Below are 27,974 nucleotides of genomic sequence, written 5' to 3' on the forward strand. Positions count from 1 at the left end.
TGCTGAGCGAAATCAGTCAGTGGCAAAAGGACAAATATTGCATAAGACCACTATTATAAGAAATAGTATAAACTGAGAAGAACGCATACTTTTGTGGTTACGGCGGGGAGGGAGGGAGGGAGGGAGAGGGTTTTTTACTGATTAATTAGCTGATAAGAACTGCTTTAGGGGAAGGGAAGGACAACACTCAATACATGGAAGGTCAGCTCAACCGGACTGGACTGGACCAAAAGCAAAGAAGTTTCCGGGATAAACTGAATACTTCAAAGGTCAGCGGAGGAAGGGTGGGGGTTTGGGAACCATGGTTTAAGGGGACTTCTAAGTCAATTGGCAAAATAATTCTATTATGAAAACATTCTGCATCCCACTTTGAAATGTGGCGTCTGGGGTCTTAAAAGCTAACAAGCGGCCATCTAAGATGCATCAACTGGTCTCAACCCACCTGGAGCAAAGGAGAATGAAGAACACCAAGGTCACACGACAACTAAGAGCCCAAGAGACAGAAAGGGCCACATGAACCAGAGACCTACATTATCCTGAGAACAGAAGAACTAGTTGGTGCCCGGCCACAATCGATGACTGCCCTCACAGGGAGCACAATAGAGAACCCCTGAGGGAGCAGGAGATAAGTGGGATGCAGACCCCAAATTCTCATAAAAAGACCAGACTTAATGGTCTGGATGTGACTAGAGGAATCCCGGCGGTCATGGTCCCCAAACCTTCTGTTGGCACAGGACAGGAACCATCCCCGAAGACAATTCATCAGACATGAAAGGGACTGGACAGTGGGTGGGAGAGAGATGCTGATGAAGAGTGAGCTAATAATATTAGGTGGACACTTGAGACTGTGTTGGCATCTCCTGTCTGGAGGGGGGATGGGAAGATAGAGAGAGTTGGAGGCTGCCAAAGTTTTCACAAAAGGAGAGACTGGAAGGGTTGACTCATTAGGGGGAGAGCAAGTGGGAGTAAGGAGTAAGATGTATATTAACTTATATGTGACAGACTGACTTGATTTGTAAACGTTCACTTGAAGCTCAATAAAAGTTAATAAAAAAAAGAAATGCCAGGAGCTTGCTTCCTTTGGACCCAGGTACCTGCACTGAAAAACTCCTAGACCAGGGGAAGACTGGTGCCAAGGACCTTCCCCCAGAACTGACAGGGAGAGAAAGCCTTCACTTAGAGCTGGCACCCTGAAGTCAGACTTCGAGCCTCCTAAACTGTGAGAGAATAAATTTCTCTTTGTTAAAGACATCCACTTGTGGTATTTCTGTTACAGCAGCAATAGATGACTGAGACGTTCCTGGTTGCCCTCAGCCCCTGGCAACCAACCATCTGCCGTCTCTCTATTCTGGATATTTCATATAAATGGAATCATTCAATATGTGACCTTTTGTGCCTGGCTTCTCTTGTTCCCCTTTGACAGATGAGAAAACTGAGGCTCAGCGAACCGTCCTTCAGCTAGGAAGAGGAGGAGTCGGGAGTTGAAACCCATGTTTCCAACCATTTGGCCGTAACAGCTCCCCACCCTCATCTGAGCTGGTTTTCCTACCTTATCCTCTTAGGATTCTCTCTGGGTTACAGGCAAACCAGAGGAAAGGGGTCCAACGCTAAACTTTGAGGCTGTTCCAGAATTTGGAGATGGAAGCTGGGTCAAATGGAAAGTGCGGATCATTCCAGAAGGAAAGCTGGAGGGTCTGAGCAAGAAAACAGGGATCCCGGAGGTATTTCAACCCAAATACACACAGACACGAAGACAGTCACAAGCCCAGCACCGTTTTCAAATAATTTATTAGGAATTTAAAACTGAAAATAAAACCTGGAAAAAGAAGTTACAGATGTGGAGAGAAGAGACACCGGAGGGTGGTAACTTGCTGGCTTTAAAACACCATGTAACATCTTTTTAAAAAAAAATTCCCCAAACAAATCAGAAAACGGAATTCCATAGCCCTGAGCCCATGGATGGGCCCAAGGGGGTGGAAGGGCCAGAGGGAAGAGAGAAAAGGGAGGCCAAGTCCCTCAGGACTCAGCTCAAACGTAGAAAATTAAAAATAAAAACCAATAAAATGCAGCTTCTCTTTTATTAGGAAACATTAAAAAAAAAAAAAAAAACACAACAGGAACAGCCGAGTCTCAGTAACAAAGATTATTGCTTTGTGTTCTCAGGGCTAATAGGTTAAGCACCTCACACAATTAACTCTCCAAAGGGGAGGTTTGAGGGGTGGGGGCTGTGAGGGGGGAGTTTAGGCCCCCAGTCTAAGGCCTGAGGGAGAGGGAGCCAGAGAAGACCATGGGTGGGCCTCAGCCTTGCCGCCAGCCAGGCCGCTGGTCATGAGATTCAGACCCTGAGCCTCTTCTTCCTTTGAAGGGAGGTTCTGTGGCGGGGGGGCTACCCAGGGGCTCTGGCCATGGGACCATCCTGGTGGGAAACTTCAATGAGAGAATGTGGGGGTTCCCTGAGAAGCTTTGCTTTCCCCTGGGGTCCGCCCCTTCCCAAAATGTCCCCTGTGCCCACGTAAGGAGGGCAGGGGGCTCAGAGCAGAAGCCATGAGGGCCCAACCTGGGCAGGGGGCAGGGGGAGACCTTTGGAGAGTTAATTCCTTTCCAGCGGTGGCCCCAGGCGAGCCCTTCTCTTCCCTCGCCCCCTACACTGGGTTTTCCGGGTGAGGAGACTCAAGGCCTTTCCCCCCCTGAGGGCCTGAGAGAGCTGGCCTGCTGCTGCCACAGCGGAGGCCTACAAGCTTACAGTAACGGTGTCTGAGGAGGGGACAGAAACATGGGAGCGGGGAGACGATGCCCTCACCCGCAAGGGTCCAGAGGGGGTGGGGGCTTCACCTCACAGTATTTACATATGATACAGGACGGGGATGGGTCCAGGGGCTCGGCCTGGCCTGCACAGCCCTGTCCTCCTCTCCAGGCCCCAGGGCTGCGGCCAGGGACCCACACCCACATAGACAGTTTGTTCTCAGCTGGTGGGGGGCACCTGGCCCCTTGCCCCCTGCGGCCTGGGGCTTCACATTCACAAACCTAGAAATAGTTTAAAAACGGTTTCTCTTTTTAAAAAATGAAGGGGAAAAAAAAAGGAAAGAACAGAGAAAAGGAAGGAAAATCAGAATAAAAAACGCGTTGGGGCTGCGGCCGCTGTAGCAGGCTCCCTCCGCCCTCACTCTAGCTATGCACAAATACAAAAGCTTTCTTGGGGGTCCTATAGGGGCGCGGCGGGGAGGGAGGGGCGCAGGCCCAAGAGGGGAGAACGAGGGGGGCAACTGGCTAATCCAAAATAAATAAAAGCGGGCAAGGGCAGTGGGGGTGAGGGCAGAAGAGGGGGAGGTTAGTAGGGGGGCGAGATGATGTGGGGGGCAGCAGGGCAGGGGCCGGGCCCAGGGAGATGGGGGCAGGCAGTAGCGGGGTCCGAGTCGCTGCGGGGGAGGGGGCGGCGGCTGCGGCTGAGGTGTCCCCGCCCCCTCGGCTGGCTCACTCGTGGTCCTCAGTCAGCTGCAGGCTGGGGCGCTGAGGACACAGTAGGGAGGTTATGGGGGCCTGGCCTCTCTTTGGGGCTTCCCCTAAGCCCCTCCTAGGTGAGCTTTGTTCCCGGCTTTTGCTTTTGCTGTTCCCTGTTTTGAATGCTCTTTCTCCAGATATTGAATTTATTGAAATTTGTTCAAATGTCACCTCCTCCCTGACACCTCCTCTGAACCCCTTATCAAAAGGGGCTCCTCACACCCACACTATTTCAAACCATCTCATTTGTTTACTTGATTTTTGTCTGTAGATTGAGAGAGGAGCCTTGTTCATCCCTCCATACTTGTCTGAGTGAATGAATGAAATGTCACTGGTTCACACAGTACCCCATCGTGTCCCTACTGCGGCCCTCATCATACTGCGTTTTCTGAGTGTGTGCACAGGGTTCTGTGTTGATACATACCTCAACTGTATCTTTCTTTTTTTTCCCCCTTCTCGCTTTTTTCGTATTTTAACATTGTTTACATGTACATTAATTACGCTCCGTATGTTATTCAACCATCACCATTATCCGCTGTAGCCTGTTTTAATAGCTGTGTAATATTCCATTGTGTACACACACCCTCATTTATTTTTGAGAGGCATTCTGGGTATTTCCAACTTTTAAAATAAATGCCTACAAGTGGAATTATTGGGCCAAAGGGCCTGCATATTTCAAATCTGGATAAGCCCCTCCAGACTGCCCTTCCGGAACAACCGAGCCCATTTCCAACACTGTCTCCCCTGCACCCTCATCCATGTTGGGCACGGTGGGGCTTCAGAAAACTTTGCCAACCTGATAGGGGAAATGTGGTGCCTTGGTCTGGTTTTAATTGGCATTTTTAAATGTAGCAGGTTGAGCATCTTTTTATATGTCTGTCTCCCCCCCGGACTGTGGGTTCTGTAAGGGCCAGGGGTGTCCCATGTTCCCTGGTACCGCCCTCCACCTTGTATTGTTCCCTCCCCCCGCCCTCCTTACCTCCTGCCACCTGTCCCCTGCTTCAGTGGTACCCATTGGTGAAAGCTGTGGCGATCAAGGGGCCCTGGGAAGAAAAGAATTTGACTCCTAGATTCCTGGGGAAAACAGACCAAGCCTAGGGGCTCCCTTGTTCTCCCGCAGGAACCCTGAGGTGGAGCACAAAGCCTTCTTTAGCCTTGCCCCGAATGCCCCCACTGCACTAAAGAAAACCAAACCTGTTGCCACTGAGTCAACTCCAACTCATAGCGGACCCTATAGGACACAGTAGAACTGCCCCATGTGGTTTCCAAGGAGTACCTGGTGGATTCGAACTGCTGACTTTTAGCAGGTGTAGCTCTTTTAACCACTATGCCACCCGGGTTCCCACTGCAGTCCTATTAAAAAGCTCTCGGGTAGGTCCTGGGAATCTGTATGTAACCAGCATCCTGGTAAGTCAGGGGACCCCTAAGTTCGAATCTAACCTCCATGAGGGCAGAAATGGCGTATGCCGCTTTCACACGGTGTTCCTGTTGTTAGTTGCCACTGAGTCGATTCCGACTCATGGCGACCCCATGTGTGCACAGTAGATCAGGTCCATAGGGTTTTCAAGGCTGTGACCTTTTGGAAGCAGATCACCAGGCCTGTCTTCTCAGGTGCTTCTGGGTGGGTTCAAACTGCCAACCACATGGCTAGTATTTGAGTGCTTAACCATTTGCACCACTCAGGGACACCTCATGGTATCCCTAAGGCCCACCTAATGCCTGGTACACAGAGGGCCATTATTAAAAGCCCAATTAATGAATGACAACCCCCACTCTCCCCTCTTAGGGACCCTCTCTTTTTCTACCCATCATCCCTCGCCCTTCTTCTGCCTCCACTACACAAGGTCTCTCCCTCTATCAACTTCAGGGCGTTCCAGGGCCTGGCCACTCACCCCAAGACTGTGGCCGAAGCCAGTGCTGGGGGCGGGGCTGGCGGCGCTGATGTAACTGCTGACCCCCGAGTCCTGATTGGCCGCCCCGTAGAGCTCGGCCATGGGGCCGGGACTGGTGGTCCCCAGGAAGCCCCCGGTGCGGCTGGGAGTCGAACCTGGAGGGGGAGCCATCGTCCAGGGGTGAGAGCCTGGCAACCCAGAAAAAAGACAGTGATAGCTCTGGTGCCCACTGCCACCGCACGGCCCCACCCACCCTGACCTTGACCCCTCCTGCTCTCTCTCCGCCAAGTCCCAGCAAATCCTATCAGTCCACCTCCTGGTAGCTTTCCAAGCCCACTCACCCACCCCTGCTAGTCCAGGCCTCCCATTTCCTGTCTCTCCACTCAGCAGCTTCCTCTCTCCCGGCCTCCTCACTTCAAGCCCCTTCAAACCCTTCCCTATGTACCTGGGATGCATTTCCTAAAACCTGACTGACCTACCTCATCCTGCTGCCTAAAATGTTCAGTGTCTCCTTCTCGCCACTCTCCACCCCCACACTCTATACCCACACTGACTGGTCTCTAAGCCTTTGCACATGCCATTCCCTCTGCCAGGAACACTGTTCCTCCTCTTTGCCTTCAAGTCTGAGGTTAAGAGATCCTTGCTCCTGGAAGCCTTCCCTGGCCTTCCTTTGAGGCCCTAGCTATGAGCTCCTCTAGTACCTAACCTCCCCCAGGGAGGCAGTATCATTCTTCAGTAGTATTGTTTTTGTAACACCTGATGCCACCACCAGCCTGTAAGCTCTGGAGGGCAGAGGTCACGCCAGTCCCACTCTAGTGGGATTCCAAGTGCCTGCACAATGCCTAGCACACAGTGGGTGCTCAGCTAATACTTCTGAGTGAACTAATAAATGAGCCCCTCTGAAAAAGGTGTGGCAGTGGCCAAGTCCCCTCCTCTCTCTGCCCCCTGTGCTTCCTTCCTCATGTCCTGCAGCTCAGAAGGCCTCACCTGTTCCTCGAACCACAGCTGCTGCTGCTGCTGCTGCCGCCATTGGTCCGTAAGCAGTGAGAGGAATCGCTGAAAGGAAAGGTATGGGCACTTTAGCGTGACCGGTGAGGGGACAGAGGTGGATGAAGGGGACCCCTACCTTCTGGGCAGAGCCCCCCTCAGGCTTACCCCACCTCAGAGGACAAGGCAGAAAGATCTACCTTGGGCCACCATTTGTGCCCTGACCAGTGGAATGGATGGAGAAAAGTATGAGAGAGGGCAGCTTCCCAGTAAGCCCCTCTGCCTCAGTTTCTCCCCAGGACTCATGGGACACACTCGGACAATCCACAGCTCATAGAGGGTGGAGGCAGGGCTTGATTCATGATGCTGGGTTCCTCAGGGGCTGTAGGGGACACTGTTGTTCCCCACCCAGACCCCCTTTATCAGGCAGGTGCATTCATCCCGAAGCTGCTGTGTTGCTTGCAGCTGCCCTCTTCTCCAGAGAATTCCCTTACAGAACAGGAGCCACCTTGCCCAGAGGTACCTGGGAGGCTATATGTCCCTCATCCCAACTCCAGTGGATTGCAGCCCATGACTGACCACCACAGACACAAATGGCCCACCCCCTTCTCTCAAGAAGAGACTTATTCTGTGGTATGATTCACCCTCCAGAGCTCCCTGTGGGATCAGGTGGAAGCTAGACTCCATCTTTGCTTAGCAACTTCCACTGCCTTGTCCTGCTTCCTTCACCCCCCTTCTCCTGAGAGCATGCCCTCAGTAAATTGTGTGCATCAGAGTCCTTGTCTCAGGGCATCCCTGACCACCCAGCCAGAAATGACCAAACCACGCCCCCCACACACACAATTCCCTCAGCCCCTTTTCTGTGATCCCGTCTTTCAAGGCATAGGGAGCTTGCTATTTCCTTGTTTGTCGTCTACTCCTTCACCCTCACAGTATCTAACGCCTTGTCTTGTGCACAGCTGGTGTTTAATGTCTGCTGAAGACACAGCAGTGGCTTCTGCTTAAATAGCCCCTTAACTTGAGCCTGGGGAATCCTTTGAGTTCAGGGGTGAATGCCCCCTACTGTGTGACTGTGCTACTGCAGCTCTTCAAGGGCTACAACCCCTGCCCAGAAAGGCTTCAGAGTTTCCGTTTGACAAGCCCGGAAGAACACCATCTTCCATGCCAAGATGTGCCCCTCAGTGCTGTTTGGGCAACCCTGGCCCTGGAACTGGACCTAGGGCAAGGGATACTGGAAACCAGTTGCCATTGAGTTGATTTCAACTCATGGCAATCCCATGTGTGTCAGAGTAGAGCTGTGCTCCATGGGGTCTTCAGTGGCTGGTATTTTGGAAGTAGATCATCAGGTCTTTCTTCCAAGGCACCACTGGGTGAGTTTGAACCTCCAATCTTTCAGTTAGCAGCCAAGTGCATTAATTGTTTGCTCCACCCAGGGACCCTAAGATATCTGTAGAGGGGACGCATCTTCCCTCCGTTCTTTCAGGGCAGGGGCAAGGTTCTGAGGTCTGTGTTTTGGTCCATTTAGGCATTTCCACAGAACAACATCAAAGGAGCCACCCCAAGCAAGAGCTTATCACAATTGCGAAGAAATTCTCATTTGTATAATCAGTATTGGCTTCCCTGTCTAAACTGCAAGTTCAACGAGAGCAGAGGTTGGCTCCCTCTTGACTCACTGCTGTGTCCCCAGGGCCTGGCAGAGTGTCCCATGCACAGTAGGTCTTAAGCTTGTATTTCTGGAATGAATAGACAGGATCCTTCACCCCCAAATTGCTTTTCAAACTCTCACTCTGCTCAGGAAGACCCTCTTATCACCCCTACCCCCAGGACTCTCTCCTCCCTCCCTTTCCTTCACCCCATGTTTCTCCTCCCCTCCCCCATTTTTGGGAAAAGAACCCCTGACCACCCTTTGGAAGAAAGGACTCATCTAAAGCAACATCCATGCTCACATCCTCCACACGCTACCAGGTTGGGGGGCAAGAGTCTGGGGTAGGGAGGGGGAGAAGCAGGTTAAACAGAGAAAATCCTTGCAGCCCACCTCATTTGTACATGTACCCCCCTTGGCCTCACTCCCAGCTCCAGAACCAAGTGAGCTGGCCTAAGAGAAAGTTCCAGTTGGTTCCAGCAAGCTCCTCCCACTTGCCCAAAGGACTGCAGTCAGCCTTCGGATATGTATCATTTGGCCCACACAGTGTTGTAAAATTTTTGGAATTTGTTACCAACATTGAAAGATAATTGGCAATTTCATAACTAGAGCAAAAGCCAGGTTTCTGGCTTCTCTAGAAAAAATGAGATCTGAGGGCACTGGGTCTGCATCCCGCTTGGCAGGGATGGCTGGAATTGAGGGGCCATGCCGACTCCAGTTTGCACAAGTCCCCACCCGGCCCACTTTGCTCTATGTTTGAGACCCCGGCTTGCTTGCCACTGCATCCCAGGGCTGGCCATTGTGCCTGGCACTCTGGAGGTGCTAGGTAAATATTTGCCAAGTAAACGAATGAGTGACTTTGCTTTCATCTGCTGGGTGTGGCCTGATACCCCATCCTCAAGGGCCAAGTAGCTACGTGGACTGGCCAATGCCCGGCACAGGCTGCTGCGCCTCAACAGCCAGAGGGCCAGCGGGCAGCAGAAAAGGGTCCCGGCTAGCTTTCCCCAGGAAGGTCCCTGGGTCTCTTCTCTTTCTCCCCCTGTGGCCTATGAGGTGTATGAAATCCGAGCGACTGACCTGTAAGCTCGGGGAGGACGGGGGCGCTCGGGAGAGGGGTCCGCTCTACACGGAATTCTAAAACAAAACGTAAAACAGCTTAGGAGGAAGCCAGAGAGGCCCTGGGGCATAGCCCAGGGAGGACAGAGGCACCCACAGGGACACTGGGTGGGGGACAGGCCATGCACAGGACCCAAGAGCTGGGGGTGGGGGTGAGCATGGTCCCCAGCAGGCAGGGGAGGGAGAGGCAGAGGAGACACAGACACAAAGAAAGAGAGAGCGGCGGAGTTGCCACCTATACCCTGGACATGGGGCAATGCTGGAGCGACAGTTCCAACTGTTTCTTTTAAATATTTTGTTGTTGTTGAAAATACACACAGCCAAACATAAACCAATTCAACAGTTTCTACCTGTACAATTCATTGACATTGATTACATTCTTCAAGTTATGCCACCATTCTCACCCTCCGGTCCAAACCGTTCCCTCCTCCCCTATTAACATAAACTCACGGCCCCCTAAACTTCCCATCTAACCTTCCAGCTATTTCTTAAAAGGTTTAGGATTGAAAGGGGGAGTTTTTGCAGAGGGGGCATTGAGTTTATGTTAATGGTGGTGGAATGATCTGGAAATGTAGTCAATGTCACTGTATTCTGCATGTAGAAACTGTTGAGAAGGCATATGTTTTGGGATGTATACTTTCACCACAATAAAATTTTTAAGAAGAAAAAAAATTTAAACCAATAAATAAATAAATAAATAACAGGCTTAGAAATATACCAGAAACATCTTCCAGAATCACCCTCTTCTCCTTTTTTTGTGGGAAACTGGGGTGGCAGCACTGATGAAGAGCAATGGCCCTCAAGTAAGGTGGGCTTGGGTTCGATTCCCACCTCCACCGCTTCCTAGCTGAGTTATTTTGGAGGGTCATTTCTCCTTTCTGAGCTTGTTTCCTCATAAAACAGGGATAAGCATACCTCACGCCTCAGATAATTGTGAAGATTAGACAACAAAGTATATACAAAAGAAATCACCTATGTGAGACCAAACAGTCAATGATAACTTTAAAACAAAGGTGAGAATGTAAGGGGGTAGGAAAACTAGATTAATGGAAACGGAGCAACCAGAAAGGAAATGATGAGAATGTTCACATACTGTGAAAAATTTAACCAATGTCACTGAACAACCTGTGTAGAAATTGTTGAATGGGAACCTAAACTGCTGTATAAACCTTCACTGAAAACACAATAAAATATTATTATTATTTTTTAAAGTACACAAAGGATTCTAAGCCAATGGACAGCCCAAGAGGTGGATGATGCAAGTGCTTAGAGACCCTCTGAAAAAGAAGACAACAATTTTTCTTGTTGTTTCAAGAATTTGGTATTTGATATTTTAAGGAAAACAACATTGAGAGTCATCATGGGGGAAGTTCCAAACTCTGTTGGGCTTCCTGCCACTTATTTAGTGTTAATTTTTATTCTGAATTACAAATGAGGATTGTAATCATAGTTTTTTTTTTTTTTCCTTTTCCTTCAGTATTTTGAGCATCAAAAGGTCTTATCCAGAAAGGGCTCAGCATAGCACCTGGTCATTATAAACCAAACCAAACCCACTGCTGTCGAGTCAATTCGGACTCATGGAGACCCGATGTGACAGAGTAGAGCAGCTCCATTGGGTTTTCTTGGCTATAATCTTTACAGGCCTTTCTTCTGTGGTGCCACTGGGTCAGTTTGAACTACCAGCCTTTAGGTTAGTAGCTGATCACAAACCGCTTGTGCACCCAGGGGCCTCTGGTCATTATACATGTCCCAAGTCAGTTCTCAGGGACGTCCCTTCACCAAAACCCTGAGGCTCTCTTTGTTGGAAGTGGCAACTCCAGAGTAGGGTGGGGAGGAGAGAAAGGTAAGAGGCAGGTGGAGACAGCCTGGGAAAGAAGTGTGCCATGCAGGGCCAGGCGGGGAGCCCCCGCTTCAGCTCCTGGGGAGGGGGTGGGAAGGGGACTAGGAGGGGAGGCAATCCTTCCTCAGACATGCCCTTCCTTCCAAGCCTCCAGCAGGCAGACCCCCAGCCATGCACCCCCAGACACCGCCCTGAGGAAGTCAGACTGCCCGGGAGCCAGGGTCATGCTGGCAGCAGAGGGTTACCAAGCAGGACTTACCAGGGAACTGGTAGGTGTAGCCAGGGGCAAGGCCTGTGTAACTCCTGCTGGCGTAGGTCGTGGCTTGGAAACCTGGGTAACCTAATGGGGCAAGGAGACACTGTCAGAACAGGGGACCCTGCTCGTGTGGAAGAGTCTGAGCCCCTTATTTCCTCCCTCACCACCATCTCGTGTCATGAGTAACAATCAGTCACATTTATCAAATGCCTTCTTCGCACGAAGCCTAAGTAAGTTGCACACTTTATTATCTCATTAAACCTCACAAGAATCCTAAGAGGCAGGTGCTATTAAACCAAACCCAAACCCATCGCTGTCGAGTTGATTCCAACTCCTGGCGACCCCATGTGTTACAGAGCAGAACTGCTCCATAGTGTTTTCTTGGCTGTGATCTTTATGGAAGGAGATCACCAGGCCTGTCTTCCACAGTACCACTGGGTGGTTTTGAGCTGCCAACCTTTCGGTTAGTAGTCAAGTGCAAACTGTGTACACCAGCCAGGGACCTCAGGTGCATTAGGAGCCCAATATTACAGACAAAGAAACTGAGGCTCAGAGAGGTGACACTTATTGGCTGAAAATAAAATCCAAACCCCTTACAAAGACCCATGTGCCATGATGCCTGCTTCCTTCTCTGTCCTTATCTCCTATGCTCTGCTCCAGCCTCCAGCCACACTGGTCTCCCTGCTGTTTCGCAAACTCACTACTCTCCTTGTAACCTCAGAGCCTTTGCATGGGCTGTTTCCTCAGCCTAGAACACTCTTCTCCCAGATTTTTGCACAATTGGGTTCTTCTCATTACACAGGTCACAGCTCAAATGTCACCTCTGCAGAGAGGTCTCCCCACAGGAGCCCCTCCTCCAGTCAGTGACAATTTCTATCATGTCACCCGGTTTGCCCCCTCATAGCATCCATCGGCATTATCTGAGTTTATCTCATGATTTTTTTTTCCTTTTTTAAATTTTTATTGTGCTTTAAGTGAAAGTTTACAAATCACGTCACTCATACAAAAATTTATATACACCTTGCTATATACTTCTAGTTGCTCTCCCACTAATGAGATAGCACACTCTTTCTCTCCACCCTCTATTTCCTGTCCATTCAGCCAGCTTCTGTCCCCCTCTGCCTTCTCATCTCCCCTCCTTCATGATTTTTTTTTTTAAGTGCTTATTTTCTGTCTTCCTCGCCTCTTTTATGTCTTTATCCCCAGTACCAGCATGGTGTCTGCTACTTAGTAAACATCTCAGAAATATTTGCAGGGTTGCCAAAAGGTTAGATAGGAGGGTTAGGGGACAGTGAGTTTATGTTACCGGTGGAGGAATAATTCACAAAAGGAGAGTGAGAATGGTTGTACAACTTAAGGAATGTAATCAGTGTCACCGAATTATACATGGAGAAATTGTCAAATCGGTGTATGTTTTGCTGTGTATATTCTCAACAACAACAAAAATAAAACACATCAATTTAAAAAATAAAAAATATATACAGAGTCGAAAGAAAAATCATAGCAATGGTACAACTAGGGCTCAAATTCAGATCTGACTGGCTCCAAGACTCTTAGCCACCATTATTGCTATTTATTACGGATTTTCTTTTTTATATTTTAAATGGAGGTGAAACCTGCCCATGAATCACCTGAAAAAAAAACTTTCTAGCAACAACAAAAATAAAACAAATTATAAAAAAAAAAAAAAAAAAGACAATTTTTTCAATGTTCTGGATCAAAGGAGGATAAAGAGACAGGACAACTAAATGCAACGCCTGATTCTAGCCCGGATCGTGTGCGGGCAGGCAAAAAGATGCTATAAAGAACATTGTTAGGTCAACTGATAAAAAGGGGAAATAGACAGTAGATTACATACAAATATTACATCAATATAAATTTATGAAGTTGCTAACTACATTGCGATTACCTGAAAGAATATCTCTAATCTTAGGAAATACACAAGGAAGTATTTAGGAGTAAAGAGCCACGATGTATATAACTTACCCTTAAATGATTCAGGAAAAATCACAAGAGTGTGTGTGTGTACCCCATCTCTTTTATTTCTGTATCTCTACACACACACACACACACACACAGAAAATGATAAAGCAAATGGGATAAATGTTCACAACAGATGAATCTGGGTAAAGGGTATGAGGATGTTCTTTGAACTATTATATTTTTTGTAACTCTTCCAAAAGTTTGAAATTACTTTCAAATAAAATTTAAGAAACAAAATAAAATTTCAAGATAAGACTGTACCCCGTTTGGAGGGTGTTCTTCTCCCCCTTTTCTGGGATCCCAATCCTGTCCCCCAGCCCATGCTATGTGCCCCACCTCTGAACTCCCAGGGCACTCCTCTGCACCCCCCTGCCCCCCATCCCTGGCATGAAACCCCCTTTGTACTGTTATCTTTTTGTGAGTACACATCTTGTCTCCCCAAGGAGACTTGTGCTTCCTGGGGGCCGAGCTCAGATTTGTCACGCCCAGTCTTGGGCCAAAAGCACTTTGCATGGAATCAATGCCTGACCACTGGCTGACTCCTGGTCAACAACCAAGACTTAGCACAGGAGTCACCTCCTCCAGGGAGCCTTCCCTGACTCCTAGTGGGTTTAGGCGCCTCCTTGGACCTCCCACAGTCTCCAATCTACTCTGCACTGACACTGCCCACCTACTCATGTCTTGCCCACTTGATGGTGAGCCCCACAAGGACAGGGCCTGCCTCTCAGAAGTTGCTTGATAAAAATTAGTTGAATGAAAGCAACCAAGGTGCCCATCAACGGATGAATGGATAAATAAATTATGGTATATTTACACAGTGGAATACTACACAACAATAAAGAACAATAATGAATCCGTGAATCATTTCATAACATGGGGGAATCTGGAAGGCATTATGCTGAGTGAAATTAGTCAGTTGCAAAAGGACAAAAATATGAGACCACTATTAAAAGAACTCAAGAAATAGTTTAAACAGAGAAGAAAATATTCTTTGATGGTTACGACAGTGTGGAGGGAGAGAGGGAGAAGAGTTTTCACTAATTAGATAGTAGACAAGAACTATTTTAGGTGAAGGGAAAGACAACACACAATACAGGAGAGGTCAGCACAACTGGACTGAACCAAAAGCAAAGAAGTTTCCTGAATAAACTGAACGCTTCAAAGGCCAGCATAGCAGGGGCGGGGGTTTGGGGACCATGGTTTCAGGGGACATCTAGGTCAACTGGCATAATAAAATCTATTAAGAAAACATTCTGTATCCCACTTTGGAGAGTGGCGTCTTGGGTCTTAAATGCTAGCAAGCGTCCATCTAAGATGCATCAGTTGGTCTCAACCCACCTGGAGCAAAGGAGAATGAAGAACACCAAAGACACAAGGTAATTATGAGCCCAAGAGACAGAAAGGGCCGCATAAACCAGAGACTACATCAGCCTGAGGCCAGAAGAACTAGATGGTGTCCAGCTACAACCCATGACTGCCCTGACAGGGAACACAACAGAGAACCCCTGAGGGAGCAGGAGAGCAGTGGGATGCAGACCTCAAATTCTCATAAAAAGACCAGACTTAATGGTCTCACTGAGACTAGAAGGACCCTGGAGGTCATGGTCCTCAGACCTTATGTTAGCCCAAGACAGGAACCATTCCCAAAGCCAACTCTTCAGACAGGGATTGGACTGGACTATAAGATAGAAAATGATACTGGTGAGGAGTGAGTTTCTTGGCTCAAGTAGACACATGAGATTATGTGGGCAGCTCCTGTCTGGAGGGGAGATGAGAGGGCAGAGGAGGACAGACGCTGGCTGAATGGACAAGGGGAATACAGGGTGGAGAGAAGGAGTGTGCTGTCTCATTAGTGGGAGAGCAACCAGGAGTATATAAAAAACCAAAAACCAAATCCGGTGCCATCGAGTCAATTCCAACTCATAGCAACCCTATAGGACAGAGTAGAACTGCCCCATAGAGTTTCCAAGGAGCGTCTGGCGGATTCAAACTGCCGACCCTTTGGTTAGCAGCCGTAGCACTTAACCACTACGCCACCAGGGTTTCCTGGAGTATATAGCAAGGTGTATATAAATTTTTGTGTGAGAGACTGACTTAATTTGTAAACTTTCACTTAAAGTGCAATAAAAATTAAAAAAAAAAATTAGTTGAATGAATAAGAAGGGGCAGCCTTCTTGCATTTCCAAAGGCTTTCGGCCTTTGTAAATGCTGTACCCTGTGCCCAGAACACTTTTCTCCTTCCCTTCTCCCTTGCCCTCCCACGGCTGACTCCTACTCATCCTGCAGACGGAGCTTAAGTGTAACTTCTTTCTCTGACTTTTCCATGTCTTGTTTAGGTTCCTCTTCTAGGCTCCCTCAGCACCCTACACTACTCCATCCTAAAACGATTAATCTTCTTATTCGTTTACCCCACCAGACCATAAAGCTCCAAAGTAAGTCACTGTAGTGATTCTGGCACAGTACCTGGTGTATAATAGTTGCTCAATAGATACTTGCTGAAAGGACAGAAGAATGGACAAACCCATGGATGGAAGGACCACATTAAGATGGAGCAACTGGACCATTCTTAGGGCCACCACCAGATGGCAGCACGGCCCAACCAAACCACCCACCTCCTGTAGACCTGCCAGACCTGTGCTCCCTCATCCCCACTCCCGCCCAGTGACTCAGACAGGAGGGCAGACCACAGAGATGTACCACCCACGCGCACCCCGGTTCCGGGCAGGAGGAAGACGCCGGCGGGGCCTAGCACATACCCAGCATGCCGATGCCCAGCATGAAGGCGTCCATCCCATAGGGCATAACTCGAGACCTCCCCCGGGCAGAGCCCGTCGGCGACATCACCTCTTTTGGCTGAGCTTTCTTACATTCCACCTGCAATGAGACCTGGAATCAGTCCTCCTGACCGACCTAGGGTCACTGTACCTTTTACTCCCTCTAGGGCCTCTTTCCTATTAATTTTGTAACCACCAGTCGGCCCCTAGTCGATTCTGACTCATGGCGGCCCCACGTGTGTCACAGTAGAACTGTGCTCCCTAGAGTTTTTCAATGACTGATTTTTTGGAAGCAGGTTGCCAGGCCTTTCTTCCTAGGCACCTCTGGGTGAACTTGAACTTCCAACTTTTTGGTTAACAGCCAAGCACATTAACCATTTGCATCACCCAGGGACTCCATTCATTGCCTAGTTATCATTTATGGAGCTCTCACTATGTACTAGGCACTGTGTAAACAGCTGTTGCATGCAATATTTCATCAAATGTTTACACCAATTCTATATTGTCACCCCCATTTCACAGAGAAGGAAATTGAGGCTCCAAGAAAGAAAGTGATCTGCCCCATGACTAGACTAACAAGCGGTAGAGTGAGGGTTTTCACCCAGGTCTCTCTGACTCCACAAGCCATGCTTTTTAACTGCCATGGGACACAGCCTCCCTGTATAGATTTTCATGAGGTAGGAGATCTGGCTCCACCTCTCAAGCTGTGAGGCTCCAGAAGCTTCCCTGGCTGGCTCAGCCTGCAGCACCAGTCCCTTTTTGGCCTCTGCCCCCACCCAATCCCTGCTCACCATTTTGTTGTTGATTTCATGGAAGTGAATTTCACACACTTTCTCCACGATGTCCTCACTCTCAAACGTGACAAAGCCGAACCCTAGAGGGAAGACAAGCAGCCAAGGCAGGGTCAAAACCAGGACTCATGGTCCCACTGCAGCCCTCCAGGTACCAGGGACCTTGCCACAACCCACAAGCAGCACAAACACCACCTCTCTGGTGGGCAAGTATCTTATGAAAGATTCTAGCCACAGCCTCACAGCCTCTCCAACCACCCAGTGGGACAGTTTCTAGCTCCAAATTACAGATGAGAATACAGAGGCTCAGCAAAGTCAAGTGACTTGCCCCAGGTCATACAGCAAGTCAGAAAGCAGCAGAGCTGTGAAGAGAATACACTCAACATGCCTTTTCTCCTGCTCTGATGCTTTCCAAAGAGAGAAGACAGAACGCACACAAATACTTACCTAAACGTATACAGAGGCGTACACACTCAACCATACATTTGTACACAGACACGCACATATACAATGTGTAGGCACACACACCGGCAGACACACACACTCACACCCAGGTACCCACCTACCATACACACTCACTAGGGCTCACAGAGGCCGCCCTCACACGTGGACAGTTACCCCGACACACCAGACATGTACAAATACTCAGACACAGACACCTTCACGTGTACAGATATAAACACACACAGAACATACCCCACTCGCAAAATAGGCTGTGAGACCCACAGCCCCAAACAACTAAACAGCCCCGCCTCCTCCAGGGCGTACCCCAGGGGCTGGAATGGGATTTCGCAAAAGGCAAGGCCCTTGGGAGAAAAACAACCTGGCTGCGTGTCCACTGTGGCCCAGATGCTCCCAGGTTCAGGAGCAAGGCGAGGAGGCTAGGCTGAGCGTAGGGGGTGGCTGATGGTGGCAGCAGACTGCCAGGGGGCTGTGGAGTCAGCCTGACCAGACCCTGGGGCAGCCTGGCCTGAGCTCCAGTTACCAGGGACAAGGGAGGCCGGGCAGACACCAAGCTGGGGTGGGGGCAGGGGGCTCAGTTGTGGGGGGGCTGCTCCTCTGTTCCTCTCGGTGTCTGCAACTCGGCAAGTTTCTAGCACAGGAAACGGGCGGGACAAAAGCCTTCTGTAAGGCCAGGCCCGGGAGAGGATGCAGATCCTTGGGGATAGGATGTCAGGAGGCAAGATGAAAGGGCAGCTGTGACCTGCAGCCCCCTGGCTGACCACAGGCTCCGGGGCCAGCCTGAGAAGGGGGAGGAGGCCACACTCACCTCGGTGCCGGTTGGTGGTTTTGTCAAACATCAGCATAGCATCGTCTACCTGAAACAGAACCTGCCGTGGAGGACCCACCAGGTACCAGGGACCCCGCCACAACCCAGAAGCAGGGGATCCCACCTTCATTCCCCTGAAGTCCAGTCCAGACTTTATCCTAAGCCTGCTCCCCAACTGGAGCCACAGTGCCCCCTTTCCCATTCAAGCACGGGCTCCTCAATGGATCAGCCTCCATTCATGAAACTCCTACCATGTGCCTGGCACTTTGCCCCATATGCTTTACAAGCATCATCCTCCCCACATTCCCACGTGGTAAAAGCCCCTTTTGTAGATAAAGGAAATGGGCTCAGAGAGGTGAAGTCGCTTGCCCAAGGTCACACAGCAAGTCCTAGACCAAGCGGGGAGGAAGAAGAGGTACAGAGGGGGAGCCAGAAGAGGAAGTATGGGAGCAGGATGAGAGAGATGGGGAAGCAAAAGCCTTTTCCATTTTCCCAAAAAGACAGGCGGACAGCAGCTACTCCAGCCAGACTCAACTCCCCTCTCCTGGTTCAGATCTTTTCCTCTAATTGAGGTTTCCTTTTGCTAGAGGCTGTAATTAAAGCAAGGAGAGTTCAGCGCCTGGGCTGCTTGCCTCCCACTGACTGGGGGAGGGGGAAGGGACCAAGAAAGGGGGAGGATTTACATTACCACGCTTTCTCAGACCCCAGGCTTTTCTTCCTGCTACTCCCACCCCACATCCCCTTGGATATGTGGACAGCCAAAGACTTAGCTTCTCTTCCCAGTCCCACCTCTTTCCCTTTGCCTACATCTGGTGCCTCCTTCTTGCCTCTTAATCCTTCAGCCAAGGTCAGGTATCCCATGGGGTTAAACCAAAGTCTGATTCACCCTCCCGCAAATGGCCAGGCACCCAAGGAAAAGGATCCTGGGCAATGGAGCACAGCCTCTCCTCAACTCTTTCTTCTCTTTCCAGGCCTGTCACCTGACTTGTAAGGGGTCTCCCCTGCCTCATTCAAGTAGAAGAGGCAGACCTTGAGCCAGGGTAGTTGTTCAAGCACCAAGCTGCACCTGGCCTCCAGGAGAACCAGGACCCGGCTGAGCCAGGACAGAGCTGGGTCCCTGGAGAATCTCAGAGGGAAATGATGTCGATCTCCCCAAGGAGTTTCTTGTCCTGGGGACCTGAAGCTGAGTGCCTGCCTTACTTCCTCCCAAGGACCCAGCCTGAGTCCCAGAACCAGTTGGTGACAAGATAGTCCAAGCTGGATAGACCCTTCAGGCTCAGCACTTCTTCCCCACCCCCTGGCTTCACCAATGGAAAAGAGAAACCCAGAAAGGAGGCTGTGCTGTGAGCACAAGGGAAGAGTAGGGCAGCCCTGCTGAGGTGGAATCCTGCTTTCTGCATTTGGTGGTTGGGTAACCTCGAGCAAGTGGTTTTATATCTCATGGTTTCAGTTCCTTATCTGTAAAATGAGCACAGACAGTGTCTATCTTTTTTTTTCTTTTTAATTTTATAATATATTTTATTTAATTCAATATATCTCAATTCAACAAATGGTGTCTATCTTATCAACCAGTTACCCCCAAGTCTACTTCAATTTATGGCAACCCCATGTGTGTCAGAGTAGAGCTGTGCTCCACAGGGTTTTCAGTGGCTGATTTTTTTTTTTTTTCCAGAAATAAATCACCAGGCCTTTCTTTGAGGTGCCTAACCAAAAGGAAACTCCAAACTTTTGGTTAGTAGCAGACCTCATTAGCCCTTTGTACTACCCAGGGGCTCCATCTACCATATAAAAAGGAATTAAATGAGATGTGCATATAAATCTCTTGACTCACAGTACCTGGGATGCACACACACATGAAATCCACTGCCTTCAAATTCATCCCAACTCATAGTGACCCTATGAGGACAGGGTAGAGCTGCCCCATGAGGTTTCCAAGGCTGTAATCTTTATGGAAGCAGACTGCCACATCTTTCTTCCGCAGAGTGGCTGGTGGGTTTGAACCGCTGACCTTTCGGTTAGCAGCCAAGTGCTTAACCGCTGCACCACAAGGACTCATACCTGGGATGCAGCAAGTTCTTAATAATGCGTGGCAATTATTATTTGTATTATGGAGGGACTTGTCCATAGTCACACGGGGGACGTTGGCAAAGCTGAAAAGCCATCTAAGACCACTGACTCCGAAGTCTCCGTGAGGGCAATGGCTGTGTCAGTTATGATACCATCCTATTGAGCACGTTGATTTGTAAGAGGTGCTCAACAATTATTTGTTGAATGAACAAATGAATGAATGGAGGCACCAGCCATACCTTCACCCCTAATCTGCTTCTTTGAGTTCCTGCCTGACCCACAAACTGATTCAGTCCAATTCCTGGTGCTGCCCATCTTCCTCCACCCAGCCTTCCATTCCACCATCCCTGGCCCCCCAGGCCCCTCAACCTGGGTCTTGAACCCCCAGTGGGACACTGGGGTTAAAGCCAGGGCAGGGGGCAAGGAAAGTGGCTGGGTGTCCAGGGTCCCCCAACTCGTGTCCCCTCCCTGGGGCCAGCTGAGGGGAGGGAGGCTACCAACCCAGTGTCCTTAATAGGCTTTGGTCTCCATGGGAACCCAGGGGCAGGGGGACTCAGGCGGGGGGGAGGGGAGGCGGCCAAGGCTTGCTGACCAGTGGGAGCCGCCAAGTTCGGCGGCTGCTAAGCCTGAGTGGCAGCCATGGCGGCTGACCATTGTTCCCCCCTCGGTGGCGGCCCCTCAATCCGGGCGGGGGGCCCCCCGCCGCGGGGCCCTTGGCATTCCCGGCTGTCCCCCTCGCTCCCTGGCAGCCTATTCTCCGGCTCCCCCTGGCCTCCCCGGGCCGGTTTCACATGCCAACGCCGATTTAGGCCCGAACAAAAGACGCGGCCGCTGACGGCTTCTCCTGGGGCCCGGTTGTCATGGCAACGCCGGCCCCGGGGGCAAGCGGCCTCCAATCACAGCTGCTGGATCAGATTAGTGCGAGCTCTAATGCTCGGCGCTCAGACACAAAGACACCCCGCCGGAGCCGAGCGGGCCTGCTGCTTCCCAGGAGCGCCCTTCCCTCTGGGGCCCAGGCCCGGCCCGCCCTGCGTCCTGCACCTAGGTCCCCACGGGGGCGCCGGAGCCAGACCTCTGGCCCCACACGCCAGCACCCAGGCCAGAGGATCCCCATCCTCCCTCCTTCTACCCAGGACAGGAGGCTGGAAAGCCGCCCATCCCATTTCCCAAGCCATCTTCCCCTTCGTCCTCTTCCTTGGTGGGCGAGTCCGGACCCCACCTAGCCCATCTCACTTAAGACCAGGAATCCTAGTCTGAAGCAAAGTGACCCTCCTTCACCCCCAGACTTATAGCCTGCGCTCTTCTTTGCCATCTTACGGTGGGACCTTGTAGTCCATACTGCTCCCCTTTCTGGGGACACCCTCTAGCCAGGTTTTGTCACACCTTCTATGTCTTTGGCCTAAATGGTCTAGACCTTAAAACTTGATGAAGCTCAGAGCCAGCCCTCTGGCCCTGATCAGTAATTTAGGGTGCTGTCTTCAGCCCCCTCCCAACAGCAAGGCCATCAGTGCCCCCTCACACTCTGCCCCGAGCCCCACGCCTGGACGACCAGGGTGCTGAGTGCAATCAGGAGTCATATATTTATTGCCTCCTTATCATCCTCACCAGGAAGAGGTGGGGAAGGTGCAACTGCTTGCCTGTGGCCTGGACAGGTGCAAAATCCCAGGAGGCCAAGGGGTGGCTGGATTGAACTGGTAATGGGAGCACAGCCTCCCTGGGGAGAATGAAGATAAGCAAGAGAAACATACAGGGAAGAGCAACAGGGAGAGCCACTGTGTGGCTCCCTCCCCCTGGGGACCATACACAGGCCAGGAGGCTGGGGTTGCCTTGGCCTCGCTCACGAAGGGCCCACTCTTGCTTTCATCTTTGTAGGAATTGGAGTGACCTGGTGGGACTCCACTTGCTGCCTACCAATTCTACAGGGCTCTCCCAGCCCTGGGAAGCACCCCTGCCCATAAGCACCCCCAGCTTGGACCAACCTTCCCAAACTGTTCAAAATACTGCTTCACGTCCTCCACTGTGGTGTTCACCGACAGCCCCCCCACAAAGATCTTCTTCGTTCGAGTCACCATCTGTTACGGGAGGGAACAAGAAAGTGGGCATCTGAGTCCTGTGGCCTACCGCCACCAGCAGGGGCTCGAGCCCCCCTGCCAGGACGCCAGCTGACAAGCTCTCTGTGGCCCCAGCCTCTCGGAAGGCCCCCATAAGCTTCCCCTTGGACCCCCGCCTTTAGGCCTGTCACAGGCAGCTGTGTGCCCCATACCCGGGCTGGCCTCCCGCCTGCCTCCCTCCCTGGGGTCTGTGTCTGGAAAATGCCTTCCCTAAGCACTAACGCTGGGAAGGGGGTTGGTCAGTCAGTGACCCAGACCCACAGTCTAACTCCAAGACCCCAGCAGCCCCCCTGGGAAAAGCCAAGGCCCATCACAGGGTCTCTCTGAACTCAAGGCCGACATTTTCCTCGCCACCTTCCTCCCAATCCAACCTCTGGCAGCCCTGTCACCCCAGCCCTGTTTTAGGAAGAACACATGGTCCTAATTACCCCAGGAGCGCATGGCTAATCTGTGGCAATTCCCAGCTCCATCCTAACACTAAAGCACCTTCTGTCACCAAACTGCTTAATGGAATTAACCCAATTCTGACCATGTGCTCCCTGGTGCGGCTTCCTTGGAATACCTGCTCCATAATTGCTTTCAGGTCCTTGGTTGGACCCTTCCCAGAGATGTCCCTTTCCTGTCTCCTAAAACTTGCTCCTCTCCCTTCTCCATGGCAGGAGCTGGGGGCCTTGGAGGAATCCATCTGGCTCAGAATCTTAAAGCATTCTAGCGCCCAACAACCCTCTTGTAAAGGGGGAAACTGAGGTCTCCTGGAGAGAGACCTCATCCCAGGGCACATAAGTCTGCAAACTCAGGGGTCCTAGCTCCCTGTACTATAGCCAGCCTTCCCACCAGTTCCCTGTATTGGGTCGCATAAAAACTCAGATCTGGCAAGTTGCCCTGGAGCCTGGAATAGAATCTTAGGCTCCTGTCCTCCACCAAAAGTTCTGAGTGCTATATACCTCTATTGCCCAGAAATTTGTTTTCTGTACTCCTCTGCCCCCCCCCCGCTCAGAAAAATTCGCCAGAGTGCCAGCGGAAGGAGAGCAGTTGGGAAGGCAGCTACAGCCACCTAAGTTGAAAGACAACAGGTGACAGGGTACCCAGGGCACAGCAAAAGGTGAGATTCATTGCCAAGCTCTGGGGTCCCTCCGCTGTGAGCTCAACGCAGCTCATCCCAGAGGTAGGAGGATGACTAGAGGTTCACCCCTACTTAGCTCAACCTCAAGGAGTAAATGTGTCCTGTGTTTGACCCCCAGAGGCTCTGGGCTCAGAGGCTGTGATCTGTGAAGTCAGAATTAGACTCAGCGTCCAAACTGTACTGGCTTCAAATACGAAACAATTAATCCCCCCCTCCCGAGGCGGTTCCCCTTTCTCCCAGCACATGCAGCCCCTCCCCACTCCATCCCAGAGCACAAGCCACAGAGCAAGGACAAGAATATCCCCTCCTTCCTCCCCAGACCATTGCAGAAACACTCTAAACAGGTTCCAGAAGCCACTTTCATAGCAGGGAATGCTGGAAAAATCACTGCCCAGAGTTGTCCACGGTACCAGAGCTGCTCCTAGGCACAGACACACCTACCTTAGGCTGTGCTCGTCGAGGAAAGGCCACCTTGGGGTCGATCTGAAATAGAACGGAGAGGTAGAAGGGGCTTTGGTCACCGCACTTAAGAAGGCTGATCACCAATGACCATGCAACTCAGCTGTGAGCCCTGAGGACCTCTCTCGTCCCAGTACACAGAGATGACAGGACCTGCCCTGAGACCACAAGGACCTCTGACCGGAAACTTCTGGCAGGAAAGGGTCGTGTCTCTAGAGTCAGACTGCCTGGGTTTGAATTCCACCCGTACTGCTTCCTAGCTGTGAGACCTTGGACAAGTGACCTAACCTCTCTGAGCATCGGATTCAAGCTCACCTGCAAAATGGGCAAATAATAAAGTCCACCTCAAATGGTTGCCTACAAGTGACTTGAAATAATGCATACAAAGCACTTGGCATGGTGCGTGGCTCACAGCAAGAACCCCAAATCTTACTCCTTCAAGGCCAGGTATACGGGGAGCCCTCCCTGCCTAACTGACTTCACACATACCTGCCTAAGTAAGGCATGCAATTCAGACTTCGGAAGCCTTGCAAATGGAAAGGCTCTTGGATTAAAAAGACTGCAAGATGAGAGTTTACAACTGCCAGGAGGAGACTCAGTTCTGTGTCCCCAGTAATATCCACATCTAACAGCTCGCCCTGACGCTGTAAACCAACAGGTCCCTGATAATGCAGCTTGGGTTGGGGTGAAGTGGAGGGCAGTCCTTGGTGACGCAAAAGGGCATGGGACTTGGACTCAGAAACCTTGGGCGCCTTGCCAAGCCTGTGATCTTCGTCACTCTCTTGACCCCTCTGGGCCTCAGTTCCCTCATCTGCAAAGTGGGAATAATCACACCCATTCTTCCCAGGGGCAGCTGTGGGGAAGCAGGTGAGATAACATGGGTGAAAGCAGCCCTTTGTGAACTGCCGTGCACTGCACAAACAAAGGTGCTATTACCAGCAGGCCACCTTTGCCCTGGCTATGAACAACCAGAGGGAAAAATCAAGACACTCACCTGGCTTCTGGGACTAAGGGCAGAGTTTACATCAGAAAATCCTTGTTGTCGTTGGAGCTGGGTACCCCCGTGATACTACACCCATACTGACGAGCAGCAAAAGCCAGGGCATAGGACACCATGATCAAAGCAGACCCTAGAAAGCTTGGTCATTCCAGAGTTTCCTGCCACCCGCATGAGTGGACATCACTCTGAAGTTCACCAGCCAATTGCCGGGAAGATTCATCTTTTCCCAAAATTCCTTCTGTTCTAAACTCAGCCTCATTCTAAGGAACTGGCTCCAGCTATTCTCCTGCCTGAACGGCAGGAACCAGCCTTCTACAGGCTCCTCCTTGGAATCTGCCCACAGAGATGGAGTTTCCAAAAGCTACGCTGGGGCAATTCCTCAGCCCCAAAGTCCAACTGGGCTCCAGAAAAAAATCACAGCAGCTCATTCCAGTTGACTGAAGTTGTGATTACGTATCTCAACGGACCATTTTATCCTTCCATTTCTTCCGGAAACAGCCTCCTCAGCCACCAGCATGCCTCACACAGGCCCCCTGCACAAACCCTGACAGGGATCTCCCAGAGACGGTACCCAAGCCGCGCATCCACAGACCCACACATACCCCATCCCTGACACACCCCACCTCCACTCTGACTCACAGCTGGCAACACAAATAAACTCAACAAGTAAATAAAAGGTGAAAGTCAGAACCCAAAATAGACTCCCCACAGTAAACCTCCCTCCCACCCCCTTCCCCAGGCCTGAGGAGGCCAAACACACACAAAGCCCTTGCCCTTTTGAGTCTCCTCAGGACAGCCACCTCACCTTTCTGCCCTCTCTCTTCCCTCTTATCCAGCTTCCACTCCTCCGCCCTCAGCCCCAGCCCCTAAATCTCAGCTTCCTGAGCTCGGCCAAAGCCTCCAATGCATTCTGAGGGCAGGGGATGGTAGGAGAACAGGCAGCTTGATGGCAGATAACCACCAAAGACAATAGGCCACTGTCTCTCCACTCCCAGGTCACTCCGGCTGTGCCAAGAAGATCCTTTCAGAGCCGGCAAAGTTGAGGCCTCATTTGCTCATTACTGCGAGCGGGAGTAGGAGCCACTGGGCAGAGATAACAGGAGCTGGGGACAAATTCTTGGGCACAACCAACTATTGTTGCAGGTAAACAGAAGCCAGTGGCTGACCCAAGCAGGGAGGCCCAGGGCCCAGGGAGTGTGGGGGAGTGTGGAGAGAGCAGGCTGTACTATCTCCCTGGCGGACAGACACCCCCATCACAGAATCACCCCTCCTCTGACATTTTCCTTTTCTCTCTCCCCTTGAGCCATGCCTCAGCCAGCGCCCCCTGCAGGGGCCAAGACACTGAGGAGCCATGGGACAGCAGCAAAATGTTCCAGGAGTTTGAAGGCCAAACAAGCAGTGTCTTGCTAAGAGCTAGTCCTCAGAGGGGGTCCCTGAGGGTTGTTTCCAGGCAAGCTAGCTCCCTTCCCCTAAGTCCCCCTGTGGGCAAAGGAGGGCCCAGTCTTCCACACAAAGCAGGAGCTCACAGACCAAAAGTGGGGGAGGAGGGAAGAGAAGAGGAGAAGGGCTCAGCCATGCTTTACCACCGGTCTGGAATTGGGGTGGGGGGGGTAGGTTCAGAGCCAAGTACTAGTTAGAGTTCAAGAGAAGCCACCGGGTGGGTCGCTACAGACCTGACTCACCCAATTTGGGCTAGGGGAGGGACCTAGCCCCACCCCAGGCTCAGCTCTGAGGCATCCCGATTAGTACTTACAGGGAGGGAGGTGGGTGGTAGCTGCCTCTTCTCTCATTAGTCCTGGGGGGCTGAGGGGTGATGTGGCAACGCGAGCAGTCCTGGGGTTTTTCTCCTCCCTCTCCCCCCAACTCTAGTGACAAAGTTTCAGAGCATAGCAGCCCTCCTATTCAAAAAGCTCCCTCCTCCCTCAAGGACCCCGTCCAGCTGTCCCCTGGGAAGAGTCCTGACCCTCTCCTCCTCCGGCAGTCTCCCTCTCCCAGAGGACCCCCCAAGCCCTGAGGGCCACTCACTGTTTTGGAGTCGAGCTCGTGCCGCGATTGCGCCAGCACTTTATCCACCCCCGCCTGGTCCATGAAAGTGACGAAGCCGAAACCCCTGTGAGCCGTAGTGAGGGAGAGGCAGATGGTTACAAGGCAGTGAGTGGCGGATAGAGGGGGCGAGCCGGGAGCAGGAGGAGAGGGTGAGGGGCTCACCTGGATCTCTTGGTCAGGGGGTCCCGCATCACCAGACACTCCTTCACCTCCCCGAACTGGCCGAAGTATTCGCGCAGCCCTTCTGTAACCACACACTCGCCTTCGGACCAGCTCGGGCCCAGTGCCCTTCCCCCCCCCCCGTCCTTTGCCCCCGGTGACCCCGGCGCGGCCCCGCCGCCCCCGCGCCAAGCTGCCCGCGCGCTCTCGGCTGTTCCCCCTGCCCTCGCCCGGCTCCCGCGGAGCTTCCATGCACCCACCGGGGCCCCGGGAAGCAGAGGGCCGAGCTGGGCTGGAGGGGGTACGGCTACGGCCGGGTTCCCGCCGCTCCGGGAGCCGCCTCACAAAAGTTTGAGCCGCAGGTGCGAGCGGAGTTGGCGCTGCCGCCGGCGGGTCCTGGGGGCCCAGCCCACCCCCCGATGCCCCCTGAAACCCTTATCTGCTCCCCTCCACCCGCGGGGCCGTGCGCTCTTGCCGACCGCCCTGCGCTCTCTGGGTCCCCGGGCGGGGCGCGAAAGAGGGCGCGGGGGCGCCCAGGGTCAGCAGGGTGCAGGGCCGGGCTGGGGGGTCCGGTTCCGGGGCTCTGGGGGGTCCGGGGTGCCCTGCCCGGCTGGTGGGCGCTCCAGGGCTCGCTCACCCTGCGTAGTCTGCCAACTGAGTCCCCCGATGAACATCTTGCTGCGGGAGGAGGAGAGACACAAAGGGCCCGCGTGAGCGCCGGGCGCCAGGGAGCAGGGGGCGCGGGCCCGGGCCCCGGGGAGGCCCGGCCCGACCCGGATCGGCCATGTTGGCGGGGCCGGGGCGGGCGCTGGCCGGGCAGGCCGGGCCGGGCCGGTCCGGGCCGTACCAGGGGTCGTGCGGCGAGTCCGGGGAGGCGAGGCCGGGCTGGGGCGCGTCAGTCTCCATCGGGAGCCGCGGGCGGCGCGGGCAGCGGAGCGGCGGCGGCTGCGGCGGCGGCGG

General features: G+C 52.1%; 1 protein-coding gene across 6 annotated transcripts; it reads right to left on the minus strand.

Annotated features, from left to right (window-relative positions):
* Nucleotides 1-1,776: 1,776 nt before the first annotated feature.
* Nucleotides 1,777-27,974, minus strand: MSI1 (musashi RNA binding protein 1). 6 transcript variants are annotated; one of them, XM_049866381.1, is made up of 15 exons: nt 27,862-27,974; nt 27,652-27,692; nt 27,018-27,099; nt 26,835-26,919; nt 23,792-23,833; nt 22,096-22,188; nt 18,050-18,098; nt 16,780-16,862; nt 15,971-16,088; nt 11,235-11,315; nt 9,097-9,153; nt 6,378-6,446; nt 5,391-5,578; nt 4,478-4,541; nt 1,777-3,507 (listed from the first exon to the last, which is right to left on the minus strand). In XM_049866381.1, the coding sequence occupies exons 1-14, from the start codon at nt 27,918-27,920 to the stop codon at nt 4,500-4,502; spliced, it is 1,089 nt and encodes a 362-aa protein (XP_049722338.1). In that variant the 5' UTR covers nt 27,921-27,974; the 3' UTR covers nt 1,777-3,507; nt 4,478-4,499. The 6 variants fall into 6 exon arrangements, with proteins under 6 accessions (XP_049722338.1, XP_049722342.1, XP_049722343.1 ...); XM_049866385.1 differs by lacking the exon at nt 9,097-9,153 and having other exon boundaries at nt 5,391-5,545; XM_049866386.1 differs by lacking the exon at nt 9,097-9,153.

The sequence above is a fragment of the Elephas maximus genome, chromosome 22 (assembly GCF_024166365.1).
Source record: "Elephas maximus indicus isolate mEleMax1 chromosome 22, mEleMax1 primary haplotype, whole genome shotgun sequence".
NCBI lineage: Eukaryota > Metazoa > Chordata > Mammalia > Proboscidea > Elephantidae > Elephas > Elephas maximus.

Coding starts and splice junctions, on each gene's coding strand:
- MSI1 (XM_049866380.1), bottom strand. CDS start 27,920: ATGGAGACTGACGCGCCCCAGCCCGGCCTCGCCTCCCCGGACTCGCCG. Junction 23,834..26,834: donor ACGAGCTCGACTCCAAAACA/GTGAGTGGCCCT, acceptor GTTCTATTTCAG/ATCGACCCCAAGGTGGCCTT. Junction 5,579..6,377: donor AGCTGTGGTTCGAGGAACAG/GTGAGGCCTTCT, acceptor CTGGGTTGCCAG/GCTCTCACCCCTGGACGATG.